The 20,823-nt window shown below is 49.3% G+C and overlaps 3 protein-coding genes across 5 annotated transcripts; 1 reads left to right on the top strand and 2 right to left on the bottom strand.

Moving 5' to 3' along the window:
- Nucleotides 1-736: 736 nt before the first annotated feature.
- TUBB (tubulin beta class I) lies at nt 737-5,250 on the top strand. The gene is made up of 4 exons (XM_044257352.1): nt 737-977; nt 2,368-2,476; nt 2,746-2,856; nt 3,149-5,250. The coding sequence occupies exons 1-4, from the start codon at nt 921-923 to the stop codon at nt 4,204-4,206; spliced, it is 1,335 nt and encodes a 444-aa protein (XP_044113287.1). The 5' UTR covers nt 737-920; the 3' UTR covers nt 4,207-5,250.
- A 1,162-nt stretch (nt 5,251-6,412) lies between these two features.
- Nucleotides 6,413-17,183, bottom strand: FLOT1 (flotillin 1). Of its 3 annotated transcripts, XM_044257383.1 has the most exons (14): nt 17,072-17,183; nt 16,681-16,737; nt 16,313-16,388; nt 16,137-16,227; nt 15,754-15,897; nt 15,500-15,619; nt 15,313-15,408; nt 14,937-15,089; nt 9,068-9,249; nt 8,838-8,883; nt 8,585-8,722; nt 8,168-8,332; nt 6,961-7,010; nt 6,413-6,828 (listed from the first exon to the last, which is right to left on the bottom strand). In XM_044257383.1, the coding sequence occupies exons 2-13, from the start codon at nt 16,721-16,723 to the stop codon at nt 7,008-7,010; spliced, it is 1,257 nt and encodes a 418-aa protein (XP_044113318.1). In that variant the 5' UTR covers nt 16,724-16,737; nt 17,072-17,183; the 3' UTR covers nt 6,413-6,828; nt 6,961-7,007. The 3 variants fall into 3 exon arrangements, with proteins under 3 accessions (XP_044113318.1, XP_044113301.1, XP_044113310.1); XM_044257366.1 differs by lacking the exon at nt 6,961-7,010 and having other exon boundaries at nt 8,153-8,332; XM_044257375.1 differs by lacking the exon at nt 6,961-7,010 and having other exon boundaries at nt 17,072-17,182.
- A 392-nt stretch (nt 17,184-17,575) lies between these two features.
- On the bottom strand, nt 17,576-18,878 carry IER3 (immediate early response 3). Its single transcript, XM_044238330.1, has 2 exons — nt 18,622-18,878; nt 17,576-18,526 (listed from the first exon to the last, which is right to left on the bottom strand). The coding sequence occupies exons 1-2, from the start codon at nt 18,826-18,828 to the stop codon at nt 18,266-18,268; spliced, it is 468 nt and encodes a 155-aa protein (XP_044094265.1). The 5' UTR covers nt 18,829-18,878; the 3' UTR covers nt 17,576-18,265.
- Between the last annotated feature and the right edge of the window lie 1,945 nt (nt 18,879-20,823).

The raw sequence follows: 20,823 nt of genomic DNA, 5'->3' as shown, positions 1-20,823 counted from the left end.
GATACCAGTTTTTCTAAACCATTCAACTTATTCTGTGAACACACCCTCAGACAATTACATCTCTAATTTGAAAAACCATTGCTACAATTCTGTTTCTAAACGTTATCACTAGAAAACTTCCAAGAAAACAGCAAGAGGGCAATCCCCCCTTTCTTCCTGTCTGGGGGAGCAGCATCTTACTAGAGTTCAAGTCCTGGGTCACCAAAGGACCAGCTATTAGGTAGCAGAGCAAGGTGCCGCATTTCTCCCCAGTTTTCGCTGAGCTAAGCAGCCCGTTTCCCAAGAGCTACCGCAGTAAGGAGCTTTCAGGGCGTGCCCACTCCACCCTCCAACGCCTGGCACCCTAGGGATCCCAATTCCTGTATCCCCGAAAACTACGCCCTTTTAGTACAAAAAACTCAGGCATAGGTGAAAGAAAACTTGCTTAAGGTCATTTTTGATAAACAAACAAAAAAACCTTAAAAAAAAAAAAAAAACCAAAGCAAAAATCCACTATCCACCCATCCATCCCTTCATTTTGCAGCGTGGACAACAATGGAGGACTACAACTCCCAGTGAGGCTTGCGTTCGTCCATCCGAGCAGAGACCAATGGATGTCTTATACGTGACTGGCATCGACTAATCAGGTCCAGCCTCGATAAGGCTTTGTCTCCCGACGGTGGCGCGGTGCCTGTTCTCCCGCCTCCCAGCCTAGGCGCACGCGCGCCCCGCCCTGCCCGCCTTCTCTCTTTCGCCCTCCCCTCTCTTTTCTCTCTCTCAGAACCTTCCTGCGGCTGCGTTCGCACCTCGCTGCTCCAGCCTCCGGGACACGTCCCATCCTTCCAGCCTGAGACTAGCAGTATAGAAAAAAAAAATTCCATATAATTTCTTGCCCCGTACACACCTTGAGGCGAGCAAAAAAATTAAAATAAATTTTAACAATGAGGGAAATCGTGCACATCCAGGCCGGTCAGTGTGGCAACCAGATCGGTGCCAAGGTAAGGATTTTGAACCTCTTCTTTTAACTATATTTCTTTAGAGAAAAAAAAAATCAGATTAACGATGGCTGCGATGTATATTTGCATACCACCCATCGTCAAGCTTTGCCCCTCAAAAGTTTTCCATATATAATAGACGTTTGTAGCTAGAATTAGTTTGCGAAAAATGGGGAACTAGTCTTGGCTGGTTCATTTTGGTGGAAGCTGTTAAGGACCCTTCGGTTTTGGCGGTGGGAAGACCGTGGTTCCGTAAGATTTTATTTGAAAGTGTTCTAACGGTCCGAGGACGGGGAGGGGAGGGAGATGCGGAAACGTCCGAGACAAAGCGAGGCGAGGTTTCCCCATGTGCATCCACTCTTGGCTGGGCTTCGCCGGAGGGAGAAGGGGCGAGGCTGGGCGGCGGCTGAGGGGAGCCTGGATCCCACGGTGGGGTGGGGGACGCGGTGCGCCAGGGTGGGCTGCACTGCTCGGTACCCTTCCCAAAAGATAGGCATCTCGCGCGCCCGCGATTCCCGAGGGGCGGTCCCGTAATTCTTTGTGGATGGAAGACTAATAGCTGCTGGATTAATTTTATTTCCTTACATCTCCCCTAAAGAGACCCTCTTAGGGCGTGAACCAATATAAAGAAAGAGGGTAGGAGAGTCCTTTTCTTTAAAAGGGTCCCTCAGGACTAAACGGTGGAAGAAAGGAAGAGAATCCTTATATAAAGCAAAGGGTAAAAAGCTAGCAAAGAAAGAAAATTCCGAGGCCAAGACAGGGGGTGGGGGATGTTTTCTTTGGTGGGTTTTTTTTTTTTCGCGCGGTTACAGTGTAGCGGGGGAAGGGCAGGGAGGAAGTGCTGCCGCTACGTTGTAGCAGAAGGGCGGGGCCTGGGCGCCCCTGGCGCGCCGGGACAATGCGGCCCTGCGGGCCGGCTGGGGGCGCCCTAGCCCAAGCCGAGCCCCGCCTCTCGTGGGAGGTATTCACACCACGCCCACGCGCCACATCTCGCATTGTCAGTCCCGCGGCCGGCTCGCGCGCCGCAGTCACGTGGAGGGCGGGGTGGGGGGGTGGTCGATTGCGGCAGTTTCTGGCTTCTCAAACACCGGCCCATTGTGAGCGGTAGGAAGGTGTGCTTGTCCAGTCTGCTTGGCCGTTTCCATCTCACACTCCCACCATAAAATTTCCTGCGATCGCAAGGCCTTCTCAGTTGCACCTCGTCTCACATTCCAGGCAATGAAAGCTGCAGCTTTCCTGGGGTTAGGGATGTCTAGTAGAAGGATATGGCGGGCAGGGGGAGGCAATGCCACAGGCCCTAGAACCAGGCTTACCACGGGTGTGTCCGGGATTAAAATGTGTGTAGGTCGGGTGGGCATAATCGGTTGGAAGTCGCATTGCTTTCCCTCCGCAGTTCTGGGAGGTAATCAGTGATGAACACGGCATCGACCCCACTGGAACCTACCACGGTGACAGCGACCTGCAGCTGGATCGCATCTCCGTGTACTACAATGAAGCTACAGGTGAGGTTGGGAGCCCAGGGAATCTTGAGTCCCATCTCTTCCGCTTCTCTGGGGTCTCTTCCAGCCCTGGAGAACCTCTTAATATTTTTGGATGGATCTCTCCTTTTTTCAAAAGGAGGCCTTGGTTTGATTGCCCACCATGGGGCAAAAGATTGGCTCCCCTGCCCCCTGGTGGCCGCACTTGGAATCACAAGTTAGGGTCCCTGGCAGTCTCCGTGCTCCAGCTGATCTCCTTTGCCAATTGTAACTCTTTCTTTTCTATCATATAGGTGGCAAATATGTTCCTCGTGCTATCTTGGTGGATCTAGAACCCGGGACTATGGACTCTGTTCGCTCAGGTCCTTTTGGGCAGATATTCAGACCAGACAACTTTGTTTTTGGTGAGTTATACACATATTAATAGGTAATGCTATTCAGCGTATTTGAGTAATGGAGACAGCAAGGACTAGGAGATTACTGGTATACTGGAGTGCTTAACCAGGGCTGTGTTCTGAAATCTCTAATACAGGCATTGGTAGTAACTCCCTGGTTGGTAAATAATGGGGGAGGGATGTATTACAGGTGAGTGAGAAAGAAGGCACATTTGTATACACAATTCCTAAAGTTAAAAAGTGGAAATTTGGTCCTTTATCTTTCTTTACTAATCAAGCCTGCCTCCCCACCCCATTCCAGGTCAGTCTGGGGCAGGCAACAACTGGGCCAAAGGCCACTACACAGAGGGGGCTGAGCTGGTTGACTCAGTCCTGGATGTGGTGAGGAAGGAGGCGGAGAGCTGTGACTGCCTACAGGGCTTCCAGCTGACCCACTCACTGGGTGGGGGCACAGGCTCTGGAATGGGCACCTTGCTCATCAGCAAGATCCGAGAAGAGTATCCTGACCGCATCATGAACACCTTCAGTGTGGTACCCTCACCCAAAGTGTCTGACACTGTGGTCGAGCCCTACAATGCCACCCTCTCCGTCCATCAGTTGGTAGAGAACACAGATGAGACCTACTGCATTGACAACGAGGCCCTTTATGACATCTGCTTCCGCACTCTCAAGCTGACCACGCCAACCTACGGAGACCTGAACCACCTCGTCTCAGCCACCATGAGTGGTGTCACCACCTGCCTCCGCTTCCCTGGTCAACTCAATGCTGACCTCCGGAAGCTAGCCGTCAACATGGTGCCCTTCCCACGGCTCCACTTCTTCATGCCTGGCTTTGCACCTCTGACCAGCCGTGGAAGCCAGCAGTATCGGGCCCTCACTGTGCCTGAACTCACCCAGCAGGTCTTTGATGCCAAGAACATGATGGCTGCCTGTGACCCCCGCCATGGCCGTTACCTCACTGTGGCTGCTGTCTTCCGTGGACGGATGTCCATGAAGGAGGTAGATGAGCAGATGCTCAATGTGCAGAATAAGAATAGCAGCTACTTTGTGGAGTGGATCCCCAACAATGTCAAGACAGCAGTCTGCGATATCCCACCTCGTGGCCTCAAGATGGCAGTCACCTTCATTGGAAATAGCACAGCCATCCAGGAGCTCTTCAAGCGCATCTCAGAGCAGTTCACGGCCATGTTCCGGCGCAAGGCCTTCCTCCACTGGTACACAGGTGAGGGCATGGACGAGATGGAATTCACTGAAGCTGAGAGCAACATGAATGACCTTGTCTCCGAGTACCAGCAGTACCAGGATGCCACCGCAGAAGAGGAGGAGGATTTCGGTGAGGAGGCTGAAGAGGAGGCCTAAGGCAGAGCACCATCACCTCAGGCTTCTCCATTCCCTCAGCCTTCTTCCTCAGCTGCCCCTGTCCTCTCCCTCAGAATTACATTTTCTGCCTCTGTCTCTTTTTTTTCCTTTTTTGGAGGGGGGTGGTCCTAGAACACAGTGCCTGGCACATAATAGGCGCTCAATAAATATTTGTTGATTGTTGAATGTCTCCTCTCTTCCACTCTGGGAAACCTAGATTTCTGCCATTCTCAGTAACCCTGTATTTCCTTTCGGTGTCCCCTTCTCCCATTTGTCCAGTTGGTATTTCCCTTTGTTTTATAAGATAATTCTCCAAGAAGCTGGGTCTCATCAGATCCTATCTAGAACCAAGTGCTTAAAACCCAGTATATGGCCACCATCCTAAGCCCATGTGGTAGCCCCGGGGAAAGGAAACAAAGCTACCTCATAGCCGTAGAGGTACCTATAAGGAAGGGGTAGGGTTTTCTATTCTAGAGCAGTTTTAGAGAGGGATATCCAGGCTCTTGAGTCCTAATTTCCAGGAATTTACCTGCTCCTCTCAGCTTCAGGAGAGGTGTTGACAGTATTATCTGTATTTTTCCCGTCGTCTTCCAAGCTGTGTCCTGAGCTGTTTCTTTTGCAGGGGTCTGCCACACCCTGTTAAAGCAGGATCCTTCTCCTTTCCTACATAACCACCATCATGTGTTGGATTCCTTCCTTTTCCCCTGGTTGGAGAAGGGGGCCAAGAAGGGGAAGGAGGGACTAGCCTCCAGAAAGACCCTCCCCATCCCCACCCTTAGCAAACACCCAGCTCTGCTGTGTATATACAGAAAGGTTTGTACTGCCACCTAAATCTTTTGAATCATTCTTCCAGAGAGGGGACAAGGAGACCCTCCCATTTTGGCAACATCTAGTTTTTTTTCCTTTTGCTATTCCCTTCCCTGCCCTTGGCTTCATCCTGTCCTACACTTTAAATTTCTATATTGTGTTGAACTTGCTTTTTTTCATATTGAAAAGATAACATTGCCCCAAGAGCCAAAAATAAATGACAACTGAAAAAATTAAGTTGCGAGATGTGTGCTCATTTAGGGAAAGAATACCAGTGGATACAGGAGGCTCAAGTTCAGCAATACATACACTTTGCTCTCCATGGACTGATGAGAATATCATTATACTTAATGGACCCTTTTTTTTTTTTCCTTAAAATTTTATTTGACCGCTCAAGTAGGCAAAAAAAAAAAGGCAGGCAGGGAGGGGGAAGTAACTCCCTGCTGAACAGAGAGCCTGATGCGGGCTCAACCCAGGACCCTGAGATCAGGCCTGAGCTGAAGGCAGAGGCTTAACCAACTGAGCCAGCCAGGTGCTCCAGCCTCTTCTCTTAACCCTAGTACCCAAACTAACCCAGCACCTTACTACCCTCCTCAATAACTGGGATAGGCATAGGCTCAGATACACAGGATCAATGAGAATTGAGATGAATGTTAAATAGGGCTTAAGTGCTTCCCAGCCCATCAACAACCTCCTGGAATTTAGAAATGCAGATCTTTAGGCCTACCCAACCAGAAGCCAGTTAACTAGCCATCTATTTTTAACTACTCCAGAAGAATATTGGCAAATGCAGAGTTGAGAGCTACTGCTCCACATAAAATATGTAGCTCTTCCAGGGCACCCAGGGTTCGTTTAGGCTATGGTATCTTGATGTTTTCTCTTACCCTTTTGGATTTTCTCAGTTAACATTAGGGAAAGTTAACCAGTGGAGAGTATCACTTAATGGTCCCATTCTAAAGTAACACCGTTAAACCTAATAAAACATGCTTCTAAGTACACAAAATCTCAGAGTGACCCTGGAAATTTAAGTCTATAATTTCCTTATTTTCAGTAGTTTTTGGGACTAGGTCAATTTTCACTACTTGCTGTTTCAGCATGATTTTCTGCCTATAACCAACTGCAGGAAAAAGTGGTACAACTTGAACAGTGTACAAGGTAACTTCTCCCATTCTTTTTTTTTTTTTTTTATAAAGGTTTTATTTGACAGAGATCACAGGCAGGCAGAGAGAGGAGGAAGCAGGAACCCCACAGAGCAGAGAGCCCAAGGCGGGGCTCAATCCCAGCACCCCAGGACTTGAGCCTAAGGTAGAGGCTTTAACCCACTGAGCCACTCAGCCACCCCTAACTTCTTCCATTCTAAAAAATATATTGCATGAAGGGAGTAAGCTACATTCCAGCATTAATTTTGAATGAGTTCTGCTTTATTAAGTTAATTGTTAACCAGTATTAGTGCTTTTTAACAGCAATTGATTTGACAAAGTTAACCTCAGGCCATCCCTCAGTTTTGGTCAGGAAAATTCTGGACAATAGGTGCATGTGGTCTAGGAAGTTAAGCTGGGGTAAGATAATCAGAAGGCTGGCATGGAACCCCTGGGGGACTGGTAGTCTTGGCAGTGTGGGGCTGGGAAGAGCAACCCTTCCCCTCCAAGGCAAGGCACAGGCTATTTGGCAAGGAGATGGGGGGAGTACCCCACTGTCCAGGGCATGCTCAGGGAAGCCAGTTGTGCATGCAGTATGGGTACTATTCTGGCAACCACGAGGCTAGGTACTGGAGCGAAGGTTGGCTCAGGCTGTTCGCAAAGGCTTGTGGTTAACCTGGTAAAAAGACAACAATGATGAAACTTGGGAATCATGTAACCTCTTCTCCCAGCTCCGCATCTGGATGAGGGCTGCAGGGAGGACATGCATTTCCAAAAGTCTTCTAAGAAGTTTTTTCTGCCACCTTACCTTACCCTCTTGTCAAGTGGTCATCAGGACCTGTCCACAGCAAGAAATCACTGAAAAGGAGTGGAGGGGGGCTAAAACCCTGCTTGCACAGACCCTCCTTAGCTCATCTTTCAGGGCTTTCAATGCCGGCTTCAAGAAGGATCCAAGGAATCTAACTTGAGGGTCACTGTTACGGTCTACTGCTTTCACTTACATATGTAATTTTTTAAAAAGGTACTTTGAGAGAGAATATGCACAAGCAGGGGGAGGAAGAGGGACAAGTAGACTCAGCACTGAGCACAGAGCCCAACACAGGACCTGAGCTGTAACCAGGAGCTGGATGCTTAACCAATTGAGCCACTCAGGTGCCCCTATATAATTTTTTCTTAAGGACTCTCATATATAGTATGTGCCAGGCACTGTGCTAAACACTACAAATACCTATTTAATTCCCTTAATAATTCAACAGAGTAGATACTATTATTAGCCTAATTTTAAGGAGAGGAAAAAGGTACATAGAAGTAGCTAACTTGTATAAGGTCAGAGCTAGCATGACCAGAGCCAGGATTCACTATGGTTGCAGAGCCTGCTCTCTGACTTCTGTCATAATCTGTAGGTAAATAAACAGGCACCAAGAAAAGCAGTAACAGCTGCAACCAGTTCCTTGTACTAGTGGGGCGACCACAAGGCTCTAGAAGACAGTCAGCCTGGGTTTGAAATCTAGCTTTACCAGCCGTATGATGGGGCACAGTTCCTTAACATATTGAAAGTTGTTTCTTTACTTTGTAAAATACTATATACCCAAAGGACAGTTTCATTAAAAAACAAACAAATAAGCAAAAACAAAAACCAACCATTTGTGTAGAAGCTTAGCACTCTGGGGACACTTGGAGGGCTCAGTGGGTTAAGCATGTGCCTTCAGCTCAAGTCATGATCCCAGGATCCTGGGACTGAGCCCCACATCAGGCTCTCTGCTCAGTGGGGAATCTGTCTTGCCCTCTCCCCTTCCCCCCACTCAAGCTTTCTCCTTCCTCTGAAATAAATAAAATCCTTTTAAAAAAGCAGTAGCAGCAGCAGCTTAGCACTGCATCTAGCATATAGAAAACAAAGATGTCAATGGCTCTGGAGACTCCTGGGTGCGGGCCTAGTACTAGGCCTACCGCATCACATGCCTGGGGAACCCAGAAATTTACAGGAAATCCACCATGCTCACTCTAGAGACTTTCACCTGGGAGATGCTGACGCCTGTGAGTCTCTCCACGCTCTCCGGCAGGCGAGTCAGGATGTCCAGTACTTCCCCGGTCACTTTGGCCGCCCCCATGGTCCCACCTCCACTGGACACCAGTGTGATCTTATTGGCTGAGGTCAGGGGACCACTGATCTCCTCTGCTACCTGGTAGGTGAGAGATGCACACTCAGCACCTGTGGTCTGATCACACCCCTCCTCAAACACCTTACCCTGGGCTTCGAGATCGTTGACATTCTTCAGTTTGTAAGGATCATCCCTCCTCACTTCAGTCACTGGCTTATAATTCCCACCCAGAATTTACAGTTCCCTAGTCTGGCTTTCCCCAAGACCCTCCTTTTACCCCTCACCCTACACTCCCTGGTTCTGTTCCTCTCCTGGTGCCCATCACCCGCAGACCTGGGGCAGCTTCTCCAGCAGCATGTCCAGCTGGGCGGCCTCACGGTACAGCTGGAACGCTTCTGCCTTCTTGGCCATCTGCTCAGCCTCGGCCCGAGCTCGAGCCCCTATGGCAAAGGCCTCGGCCTCCCCACGCATCTGAGAACAGTACAAGAAACTGGGACTGACGGCTGTTGTTAAGGACAAGAAACCCCAGCTCAAACAGCAACCCCCACTTGCTCCACAAGCCGCCAAGAGTCACCTCTTAACTCACCCTCACAGACTCAGCTTCTGCCTCAGCTTGCATGATCAGCTGGGACCTGGGCACAGAAAGGGAAGTGCAGGGAGGGGCTGAGGAAGGCCCTAAGGCAGGCCCTGCTCCAGAGACACAGGCGCCTGTAACTCGAGTTCCATAGGAGTTCAGGTAGTGAAGGCCTCAGCTCTTCATATGGGGGCACCCAGGTCATAAAGGACTACGATGGGGCCTGGAAGGGGCATTAATACTTCTCTGCCTCAGCTAGGCGCTCCAGCTTGTAGCGCTCGGCTTCTGCGGGCTTCCGAACTCGGGCTTCCAGCTCCTTCTCTCGGCGGGCGATCTCCTGTTCCTGCACTGCCACCTGCTGGGCCCGCTCCACCACCTGCACCTGGACCCGCTGCTCCTCGATCTGCTGCTTAGTTTTGGCCACCTGAGTAGGAGTGATGCTTGACATCAGGGCTGAAGAGCAAGCTCCCAGGAACCACAGAGAGAAGCCAGGGCCAGGGCTCCTGGGTGAGATTATTCATACAGTTAAGTACATGAAACCAGTCCCCGGTGGGCTTAGCCAGCCCAGGGGAGTCCATCTCCCATATGGCTCCCAATCATGGCTTGGGGGATGGCCTGATCCTCCTCTGAGGCAGAGGATAGGGTAATTTCCAAGCAGCCTTAGCATCAAGAGCTGGATAGGGTGAGGATCCAACCTTGTTCTTCCTCAGGCCAGGCTAAGGGTCCCTCTGTTGAGCTCCCATATTAGTCTATTTTTCCAGTGTCCCTCTGTTGTAGAGTACGAGCACCTGGAAGGCTCTGATGTGTGGTGGCCATCTTCCACCTACAGCCTCACTCAGAGCCATCCACTTCTCTCCATCTGAGCTGCTGTAACCTTCCTGCAAGCCACCATCAATTCTAGCCCCCCCGCAACTGCTTCCTACTGGCTCTGGCAGTGATGGGGGAGTGTGTATGTATCTCTTTCATTTTTATTTTTTGTATATGGTACACATTCAAAAGGAAAAAAAAAAAAGAAAGAACAGTGAGAAGCAAGGTTTCTGTCCACTTATTTCCTTAAACCACCTTTTCCTTTCCCCAGAGGTAGTAACTGTGACCAGCTTTTTCTGTCCTCTTCTTCCAGGAACATTCTAAACATTTACAAGAACATGTACATATAGAATTCCTCTTATTTACACATACCTCATTTTCTTATTCCTGTAGAGTAGATATCTGAAGGCTCTTGTCAAGATTTTGGTGACAGAGGTACCAGAGAGGAGCATGCTTCTCTATGGCCCCAATGCTCTGGCTCAGCCATGGACCATCATCCCTGAGGATCTTATCAACAGCAGAGATGATACCCCTGCCTTTACTGCATCCATGTGTTCACTCCAGAGGAAAGGTGCTTCTGGACATGGCATCCTGTGCTGTCCCTGACCCTAAAATTTCAGACTGGTTCCAAATTGACCAGTTGCTCTCTCCTTCAATGTACAGGATCTCTCTCTCTCTCTCGGTGTTGGAGTCCCTCCTGCCCCCTTTTTAAGGCTCACCTTTTGATGAAATAACCCCCCCCAGTAGCTTCCTTGGAAGAAGTACATGGGCAGTAAGTTTTCTGAGATCTTGTTTTTCTGAGATTTTTTCCTACCTTTTTGTTTGAATGACAGTTTGATTGAGTACAGGTTACTACATTAGAATTCTTTTTTTTTTTTTAAGATTTTATCTATTTATTTGACAGAGACAGATCACAAGTAGGCAGAGAGGCAGGCAGAGAGAGAGGAGGAAGCAGGCTCCCTGCTGAGCAGAGAGCCTGATGCGGGACTCGATCCCAGGACCCTGAGATCATGACCTGAGCCGAAGGCAGCGGCTTAACCCACTGAGCCACCCAGGTGCCCTAGAATTCATTTTTTAAAAGATTTTAGTTATTTATTTGACAGAGAGAGACACAGTGAGAGAGAGAGCACAAACAAGGGTAGTGGGAGAGGGAGATGCAGGCTACCCGCTGAGCAGAGAGCCTGACATGGGACTTGATCCCAGGATCCTGGGATCATGACCTGAGCCAAAGGCAGACACTTAATGACTGAGCCACCCAGGTGCCTCTAGAATTCAGTTTCTATTTGTATTTTGAAGGCACTGCTCCAATGGTCTCCCGGCTTCTTAAAAAATCTGAAGTCATTTTGATGCCTGACCCTTTGTGATCTTTCTTTCTGGAAGCTTTTAGATCCCTTCTTTGTTCTCTCTGTTCTGAAATTTCACAGGGTAGTTGTTTCTTATTCGTTGTATTGCACATTTGGTGGACTGTTTCAATCTAGAAAGTCATATCTTCCAGAACAGAGAGACATTTTAAGTATTTTTTCCACTGGTGATTTTTCTCCCATTTTCTTTGTTCTGTTGATTTGATTAATAAATCTGTAGATTAGGATTAATAAATTTATTACAATTAGAATTTATTACAATTAGATTAATAAATCCAGACTCACTAGAATTTCTTGTGATTTCTCCCTCCTTCATTTCTGCCATCTTACTGACTTTAAGAGCTCTCATTTTGTTTTCTGTTTTATGCCCTGATTTTCTAGATGTGAATTCTTCTCTTATCTGAGAGAATATTAAAAAAAAATTTTTTAAGCTTTCTCCTCCTTCCATAGTATGTATCCTCCAAGTCGCTTTGCTGTTTGTGGTTTTAGTCTCAGACTTGAACACTGCAGGATTCCCTCATATATCAGGAAATCCCTGGCTGGCTGCTCACAGTGAAGGAGGTCTAAAACAGTGAAAGGAAACTGTGGGCATGTGGGTGAGGCTTGTTGGCTCTGAACTTCACTCTATGGTGATTTGGGCAAGTCATCTACTGAGGAACCCATGATTCAGGATCCTTAAAGTCTTTCCCTTTGCACTGGTCATGTTCCTCAGCACAGTCTTCTAATGACTTCTTTGGAAGATGCATCCAGGGGACAAATGGATAAGGAGGTTAGGGGAGGCTGTCAGCATTTAGGATTCAATGGTCATACCGTGCCCACCACTGATAAAGTACCATTGGCTTAGTCGATTACGATGGCTTTCTGGCTTCCAAAACGATGTTTTCTGTTCCTATCAATCCAGTTCTCTCCATCTGTTTTCATCTTCTCCTTCTTCTTTTTAAAAATCACTCTATGTGGTTTTAGTGAGGTTTTAGAGGGAGTGAAATTAACTGTATTTATTCAATCCACAATCTCTGAAAAAGCCTCCAATTTATCTTCCTGCTTCTTGTCTTCTGAGAATCAACTTTCCACACAGCAGACACGCTGATCCTTGTAAAAATGTGAATTAGTGGATGCCTGGGTGGCTCAGTCGGTTAAGCCGCTGCCTTTGGCTCAGGTCATGATCCCAGGTCCTGGGATCTAGTCCCACAACTGGCTCCTTGCTTGACAGGGAGGCTGCTTCTCTGTCTGTCTCTGCCTGCCACTCTGCCTGCTTGTGCGCTCTCTCTCTCTCTGATAAACAAATAAATAAATAAAAAATCTTTGAAAAAAAATGTGAATTAGACCATGACACCTCCCTGCTTAAAGTTCTCCAGTAGGATTCCACTGGGCTTGGAATTCTCTTTTAAGTCTCCAACATGACCACCTGAACCCTATGGGACCTGGCCCTGCCTGCCTTGCCATCTCACTCACAGCATACCAGCCCTACCAGATCAGAACCCTCCTCTCTGTTCTTGGGACACACCAAGCTCTTTCCTACCTCCGGGCCTTTGCATGTGATGGTCCTCTGTCTAACCACATATGGCTATTTATACTTAAAATTAATTAAAATTAAGGGCACCTGGGTGGCTCAGTGGGTTGGGCCTCTGCCTTCAGCTGCTGTCATGATCTTGGGGTCCTGGGATTGAGCCCCGCATGGGCATCAGTCTCTCTGTGCAGCAGGGAGCCTGCTTCCCCCACCCCCAGCCTGCTTCTCTGTCTACTTGTGACATCTCTCTTGGGTCAAATAAATAAAATCTTTAAAAAATTAATTACAATTAAATAAAATTTAAATAAATAAATAAAATTTAAAATTCTGTTCCTTACTCACATTTCACTAGCTACAGCTCCACAAGCCACATTTCAAGCACTCAGTATCACAGCATTTACAATTACAGATTTACAGCATTTCCATCAACACAGAAACAGCACTGAGTGCTGAGAATCCTCTTGGCCCACAACTCCTTACCTTGTTGGCTCTTTCTCATCTTCAGGTTTATCTCATAAATCACTTCCTCACTGAAGCTTTCTTAGATTACCCCGAACCTCTGCACTGTTTTTTTCATCCCTCTGTACATTTCCTTCATAGCACTTAAACAAGATAATTAGAACCTATGGAAGTTATTTACTTGCTTACTAGCTGCTTCCTGTTTTATAATATAAGCTCCACAAGAGCAGGAATCTTTTCTGTCTCATTCATACTTACACCCTCACTTCCAAAACAATGTCTGGCACATCTTAGGCACCTGACAATATTTGTTGAATGAATTCCTATTTCCCCAAGTACCTAGCTCAAAGCCTGGCACAAAAGAAAAGAGCTGATAAAAGTTGGAACAAAGCCAAAACCTGCCCAATCCTTTGATTTGCAGATAAGAAAAGCTGTATTTAGGTTAAGGACCCTGCAAGTTGGTTTCCAGCTTGCATAGTGGAAATGGTTTCCACTATGTTAATGCTTCTCAAATGCTAATGTGTACATGAATCCCGTAGGGATTTTGTTGAAACACAGATTCTAGGGGCACCTGGCTGACTCAGTCAGTAGAGCATGCAACTCTTGATTTCAAGGTTATGCATTCAAGCCTCAGGTTGGGTGTGGAGACTAACTCTAAAAAAATAACCAATTCAGATTCTGATTCAGTCAGCAGGACTGGAGCTGGAGATTCTAAATCTATTAAGGCCCACAGCGATGCCGCTGCTACTGGTAGGCAGACTACACTGAAGCAAAGTTCAGGAATTTAATATCATAAACTAAAGACGTTTTGTATTTCAGTATCCTTTAAGCCTATACCCACTTGTGGCAGAACCAAATTTCATAACATTGCTATCCTTTGGGTAAAGGTCTCAAAGTACAATTGACTCTCATTATTCACAGTAAATCTGGTCTATAAAGTAGCCATGAATATCGAATTAGCAAATACTTATTTTCTTGTTAGGGGAAACATACCATTAGGTTCCTGTGATCCCGTTCACGACAGAGCACTATATATGCTTGCTATATATGTGTTTCTGTTTAAAGATACCTTATATAATATACATACTCATTAACAATGAAGTTATTGGTGGCAGCACTATAACTCATGCCTGAAAGAAGCTTATCCAACACATGCAATTTCTCTGTAAGGCATATCACAGTCTCCTTGCACTCAGGAACACTTAGCACTTGAGCAGCATGCTTGGGGGCCATTTTAAAGAGCAAAACCACCAACAAAGAGTATAAGAATGCAAAAAATGTGGCAGTAAATATACTATGAAAATGACACTGTTTGCATTATGAGAGCTGAAACAAGAAGGCAAAATATCTTGTTCAGCCTCAACTGCACCATCAGGAAACTCAAATTCTTCATTGCTCTGTGCATGTCTGCAAATGATCACAAAGGTGCCACGAGGAAATTTTAGTGAGTAGGCCCATTCTCAAATACAGAATCTGCAAGCAAAGAGGACTGACCATGCCTCCATGTAGTATCAAGGGCTGCCCCTATCTCACTTTGCAGAATGCAAAGCCAAGTCCATGTTTTCCTTCCTTATGCCCTTCTCTGATCACCAGGGCTGTTGTGAGCACATAAAAAATCAGAAAAACGGGCCCCCTCCCCTGGGTGGATGCGGCAACAACTCACCTGTGTGGGAATGCACAGCACGGTGAGTGTGGAGAATGGGCTGGATGTTAGCTCGCTTCACCTACCCATCCAGGTGCCATTCCCCAGGGGACAATCTGCTGAAACATATGATCACATCCTACTGACCATATCCTTTCTTGGCCTTTACTTTGCTTTTCAACCTAAATGCTTGGGTCTTTCAAATCATCGTATGGAGGAGTTGGGTCAGAAATGTAGAGCCAGAATAAAGGGATCAGAGTTAGAATATGAGAAAGTGTGACGGCCTAAGATGGATGGCTTCAGAGGAATGAACTGCCCAGTGTCAGAGCTCTGACCTGAAGCTGATAGGCGAGGTCAGCCTGTGCGCGGCGGGTATTGACCTCGATGTCATATGTGGCCTTCTTTAGCTCATAGTCTCTCTGTGCCTTGGCCATCTCGATCTCACTCAGGTACTGGGCAGACACCTTCTCCTGCTTAGCTTTGGCTTCCTGTCCACACAGAGATCAGGGAGGAAGTTAGAGTAGGGAGAGGAAGGCCCCAGAGGGGATAGCCTGCTCCTCATCAGGCTCCCCTGCATGTGCCTCACCTATTTCCTCTGCCAACCCAGCTCTACGAGCCCTCACTCAGTTTTGCCCCTTCCATCCCGTCTCCCACTGCACGCCCAAGAAAACCATTGGGACCAAGTGATCCCCCAAGTAGAATCTATCTCACCCGGATCCCAGCATCTCTTTTGGCTTCTGCCTCCCCAATCCGAGCATCTTTTTGGACTTGAGCTGTTCTAGCCTTCCCTAAGGAGTGTAAATAGTCCTGTGAGAGAGAAGCAGCAATCAGAATCCTTGGGAGGATTTAAGAGATGGGAGCAGGAACTGGAGAGAATCAGCCACCCAAGTTTGTTTACCTGATCATCATGAATGTCCTTCAGGGTGTAACTAACCACACTGATGCCCATGTTGACCAGGTCTGAGGAGGCCACTTTGAAAACTTGCTCTGAAAATTTCTGTCTGTCCTTATAGATTTCCTAGGGTAACAAAATGGTGGGAAGGAGGAACTTAAGCTCTCAGTCCTCCAGATACTATCTCCCACAGACTAGCTGGGTCCTTGTGCCACTCACTCTGGTATCTCTTCCAGATCTTTCCCTGCCCTCAAGCCCACCTCCACAGTCATGTGAGCCATGATAGCCCTCTGGTGGCCCTCCAGAGTCTCCAGTGCAATGTGGGCAATCTCAGCTTCCGTCTTCCCCAGGAACATCTGGCAGGCAGCTGCCAACATCTCCTTGTTCTGCCCCTGGATTTTCACCTGTAACCAGAGTAGGGATAGGGAAAGTGTGGTGAAGGTCTCATAAAGCCAGGTAGGAAGCAGGAAGAGAATGGAAGAGTCAAGTCCTTGGGAGTCCCTGGAGAAGGTGAGGTTTAGCAGAGACATTTCTCTGCAGTCAGAAGTTGGGAAGGCCAAGATGAGAAGATTCTCAATGTCTGGGCACAAAGAAGGTGATGAAGGAATGGACTCCGGGTGGGTAAAGGCTCTGAAAGCCTCACCTGGGCAATGCCAGTGACTGAGATGGGGACCCCATGACGAGTGTAAACCTTTTCACTCTTGACATTGAGGGTCAGTGTGTTGAGAGAGATCCTATGGGAAAAAGAAGGAGTGGACAGTAAGAAAAAAAGAAACGAGTAAACTGGGGTTTCCCTTCCCTGGTTCTTTTTCTACCTACCTCTGGATTTGCTGGATGCAGGGCAGGACAAAGACACGTCCTCCAGCCACCATGACTGGGGGGCTTCGGCAGAAACCTGCAAGGTGAGAGGGCAGTAAACTGCAGCACCAGGGGTAGGGCAAGAATATGGAAGACTGAAAAACTGGAGTGAGGGGCGGGAATAAGCCCCACAGGGAAATCTGGGAGCCGGGGCGGAGGCAGTTTGGGCCTTGGAAGGGCATCACTGGGAATCACAAGTGGGTGGCTTGCAGTCGGCGCTGGGGGTGGAGGGTACAGAGGCCCGCGCCTGGGGACCTGGTAGGGAGAAGGGTAGAGTCCAGACCCGCAAGGGTTTGGGGGCCACTGGCTGAGAAGAGAACATTACTTACCGGAGACCACCATGGCCTCATTTGGGCCACAAGTGAAAAACATGGCTCAGGCTGGAGCTGGAGGGGTAAAAAAAGGAAGCCTTTGCGGGCGGGGGTCCACAGGAGTGAGTATTCTCCCTTTCCCGTCAGTCTCGCCCAATCTCCAGCCACCAGGGCCCAGTCCCTTCCGCACCTTTCCGCTAAGGCATTTGCCTATTCAATCCCACAGATCCCAGAGACTCCCTCCCCTTCGCCGGTTTACAGCCACTCCCTTCCCCCTGCCCCGTCCCGCCTACGGTGAGGGCAGTTTCTGGCTCCGGTGATAAAGCTCTCTCGCGCTTTGAGGCCCCCAAACCTTGCGCCACCCTCCCTGCTCCTCCGCGGTGCGACTCCATCTCGCCTCCCCGCCCACCTTTCCGCACGCTGGCGGTGGCCCGGCCGGGGCGCGCAGCGGATTCAGGAGCCGAGCAGCGGTCCCGGGGAACTGCCTTCCAGCCGGCGGCGCCCGCGCTCGCACCCCTCACTCGGCCGCACCCGGTTACCGCGGCAGACGCAACCCCGCCCCGCCGCTGCCCGCACCCTCCGCCCCGCGCGCTCCGCCCGCCCCTTTCCCGGCACGCCGCGCTTGCGTTGGCTGCCCGCCGCCGCCGTCCTTCCCCGGCCTGGAGCTCCGCCCCGGGAGGCGGGACGTGACCTTCATGGGCCTGCAACCCGGGCTGGGGAGATTGCCTCATCTCTGATTTGCCCCGCGGTATCTAGGAAAACCGCACACGGGGCAACGAAAGACTGCATCCGGTCACCCGGGGCGGAGCGCCTGCGGAGGACGTGGCCCCAGCTCCTCCAGCCCGCCCTTGATGCCGGAAGGCGGGGAGGGCTGGGGAATCGCCGCTAACAAAGATTCGTACACTCAGATGACTACGGACAGTAAATCGACTTTATTTGTGTTCACAGAACATACCGGGCGACCCACAGCCACCCGCTGACAGCCCACCGACCTTCGACACCTAAGCCACCCCTTGGGGGCAACTTCGAGAAGATTGAAGGCAGGGGAACTTAACCCCGGTGGTCCGTCAAAGCCTCACACAGTAGATCCAGGGAGTTGAAATCCTGTAAGACGGAATACCAGCCCCTAAACCTACGACCCGCCACCATCGTTGACTCTTTGTCTGGGCACTCTCCCAGATCCAGGACCTCCACCTTGGTTCTCGAGGAGAACCAAAGCGCCCAGCCTCCACCTTTGCCAAAACTCAACAAATTACCAAGAGTTCTGCGTTTTCAACAGGGAGGCACATCTCACAACCCTGCATAAGTTAAAATAAATATTACATACACCCCTCCATCACCTAAGGGGACATACATAAATACATATAAATATTAATTAGAATCGCTGAGAATTAAATAAATGACGCTCTTCCCCACGCGGCCTGCCCCGGAATGTCGGTGCTCTTTTCATCCCGGGCTCGGGCTGGCTTCTCCGCTGCAGTGCTTTGATTTAAGTTGCCTCGGAAGTCCCAGTTTGGGATACGCTCTCGCGCACCAGGTACACCTGGTGTTTCTTTGGTTTTTCGGATTCTTTTGGGTGGGGGGATGTGGGGAGAGGTCCCGTTTAGAAGGCGGCCGGGTGTTGCTGTAGAAAAGTGCTGAGGTCCAGAGTGTAGTCCGAGGGCTCAGAGGTCAGATTGAGGGGCTCGAGGACCGGGGGCACCGGGGTGGGCGCGGGGGATGCACCGCTGGGGGCGTCCTCCGAGGCCAGCGGTGCCGGCACACTCTCTTCAGCCATCAGGATCTGGCAGAAGATGACGGCGAGCAGGAGAAAAAGGAGCCTTTTCGCAGGGTTCGGATCCTCGACTGGCAGCTGGCGCCGGACCTGAAGAGAGACAACAAAGGCGACAGATTAGCTGAGGACCCCGGCGTCCGGCCGTTCCCCCTGCTCCTCCGGGTGCCCACTTCCACGACACTCACCACTCGTGGGTAGAGGACCCTACGGCTGCGCTTCCGATGCCCGCGGGAGGCGCTGATGCGCGCGGCAGGAGCCACCGCAGGCTCGGGGAGAGGGTCGAAGGTGAAGATCTCAGGACCAGAGCCCCGCCGGGGTCCGGGGCTGGTGGAGACGGGGGTCGGGGCCCGCAGGACTGTCATAGTGGGGAGGGAGCTGCGAGAGTGACACATGATGCACAAGGCGAAACGGAAGGCGGAATGCGGACCTACAGCGTTGCGGAGCAGATTTTGTTCGCTCCAGTATTGGGCGGGGCCTTCTCAACTCCACCCGCTGCTGGGAGTGGTGGCCAGAGCAAGCTGGAAATTCCGACGGTTAAACAATGAGAGGGGGCGGCGACGTGGCCTGTGCAAACTAGGCGCCCAAGTGTGCGTTGTGAGCGTGTGAGTTGTGAGTGGGATGGGTGAGATCCCGGGCTGCAGACCCATGTCAGGGCATGTGGGGGCTGGAAAGCAGCCAGCAGATAGCTTAGGAGGTGGTTAGGCCACTGGCCCATCTCTGGAGAGGTAGGAGGACTGACATAAAGAAATCTGGCCATGCTGGGAGCAGTGACCCAGCAAAGCCAATGAATTACAGCTACACACGCACATTTATATACTTGTAGATACACATAGAACAACACACACACACGCACACGCACACACGCAAGAGGAAAGTCATCACAGAAATAGCCAAAAAGACAGAGAAATGAACATGCTAGTACACACAAGACATGATGCTGCCTGCCCCAGCACACACCACATTGTAGGGGCAGAAAAATCATCCTTTCTTTCCTTCTAGCTTCACTGGTTGGTCTAACAATTAAATTGATGTAAGTTAACAGGAGAAAAACAGATTTAATTACATACTTCAGGAGCCGAGGAAGCCGTAAGCCCTCTGGAGCTAAAGAATGGAAGAGGAGCCTGGGGCTTCAAAAGGGAGGAGGCCAATTTAGGGGAAGATAAGAAGAGCGGATGTTTGGGAGTCAGATGTTTGCCCTGCCTAAGCCGGTAGGAGCATCAGATAGTTATCTTCTGGTAATAGCTGTCTTTGCAGTTCAGTCCCCTATCTAACCTCTTTTAGGCAGTTAAAGAAGAGAGGCAAAACGCTGTTCCTGGGCGCCTGGGTGGCTCAGTGGGTTAAGCCGCTGCCTTCGGCTCAGGTCATGATATCAGGGTCCTGGGATGGAGTCCCACATCGGGCTCTCTGCTCAGCAGGGAGCCTGCTTCCCTCTCTCTCTCTGCCTGCCTCTCCATCTACTTGTGATTTCTCTCTGTCAAATAAATAAATAAAATTTAAGAAAAAACAAACAAACAAAAACGCTGTTCCTGAGTCTGCTGGGTTTTGATTGCCTCCAGCTCAAAATAACTCACATGCCCAAGTGGAACCTTTTGTGGTGGCCTATCTTCTCGCCTTTACCATGCACATACTGGAGCAAAGGTGCAGAAACTTTGCAGGGGCAACACAAGAAAGCTGCCTACACAGATGTGTGCAGAAATGCTCACGTAAGGCTGCTGCCACAAAACAAAGGCAAGAGGTTAGTAGTTACCCAGATTACCCAGTTACCCAGATTTGTCCCTTTCATAACTGCCTTAGAGACAGCTGCTCATGGACTCACAGTTTAACATCCTTTGAGCATTTACCATTAAAGGTCTTGTTGAAAGTACTGAGGTTGGTTTCAGTGTATGGGCTGCTGAGTGAGGCCAGCCAGACTCAGCCGGCACCTCAAACTCTATTGAGGGTCTTAAAGAAACTGAACACCAACTATAAAGGGGAGACCCAAAAGAACTAGTGTTCCCATCTATCTAATCAATAAGGCGAGGCTTCATGGAAGAGTGGCATTAGAGATGACTTTGAACAGTGGGTCGGATACCACAGAGTTAGATGTGGAAGATGACTGTGAGGAAGAGAATGGAATCAGCAAAGACCTTGGGCTGGAAAAGTACAGGATGTGTTTGGGGAATCACAAGAAAAACAATCTTACAGTAAGTTTCCTGTAAAGGAGTAGTGGGAAGTAATGATTCTGGAAAGGAGGTGGGCAGAGTGGGGAGAGCTTAGTTGGAGGTCCAGGCCAAGAGATTGAGTTTAACTCAAGATTCTGGATTCTTTTGGGTCATGGAAGGATAAAAGGAGAGTAGTTGGGAACTAAGTAGGATGACAAGTGTGCCCTGGATGAAGAGACACTGAGC

This window comes from Neovison vison, chromosome 1, assembly GCF_020171115.1.
Source record: "Neovison vison isolate M4711 chromosome 1, ASM_NN_V1, whole genome shotgun sequence".
Lineage (NCBI taxonomy): Eukaryota > Metazoa > Chordata > Mammalia > Carnivora > Mustelidae > Neogale > Neogale vison.
This window is presented reverse-complemented; position numbering and strand designations above follow the sequence as displayed.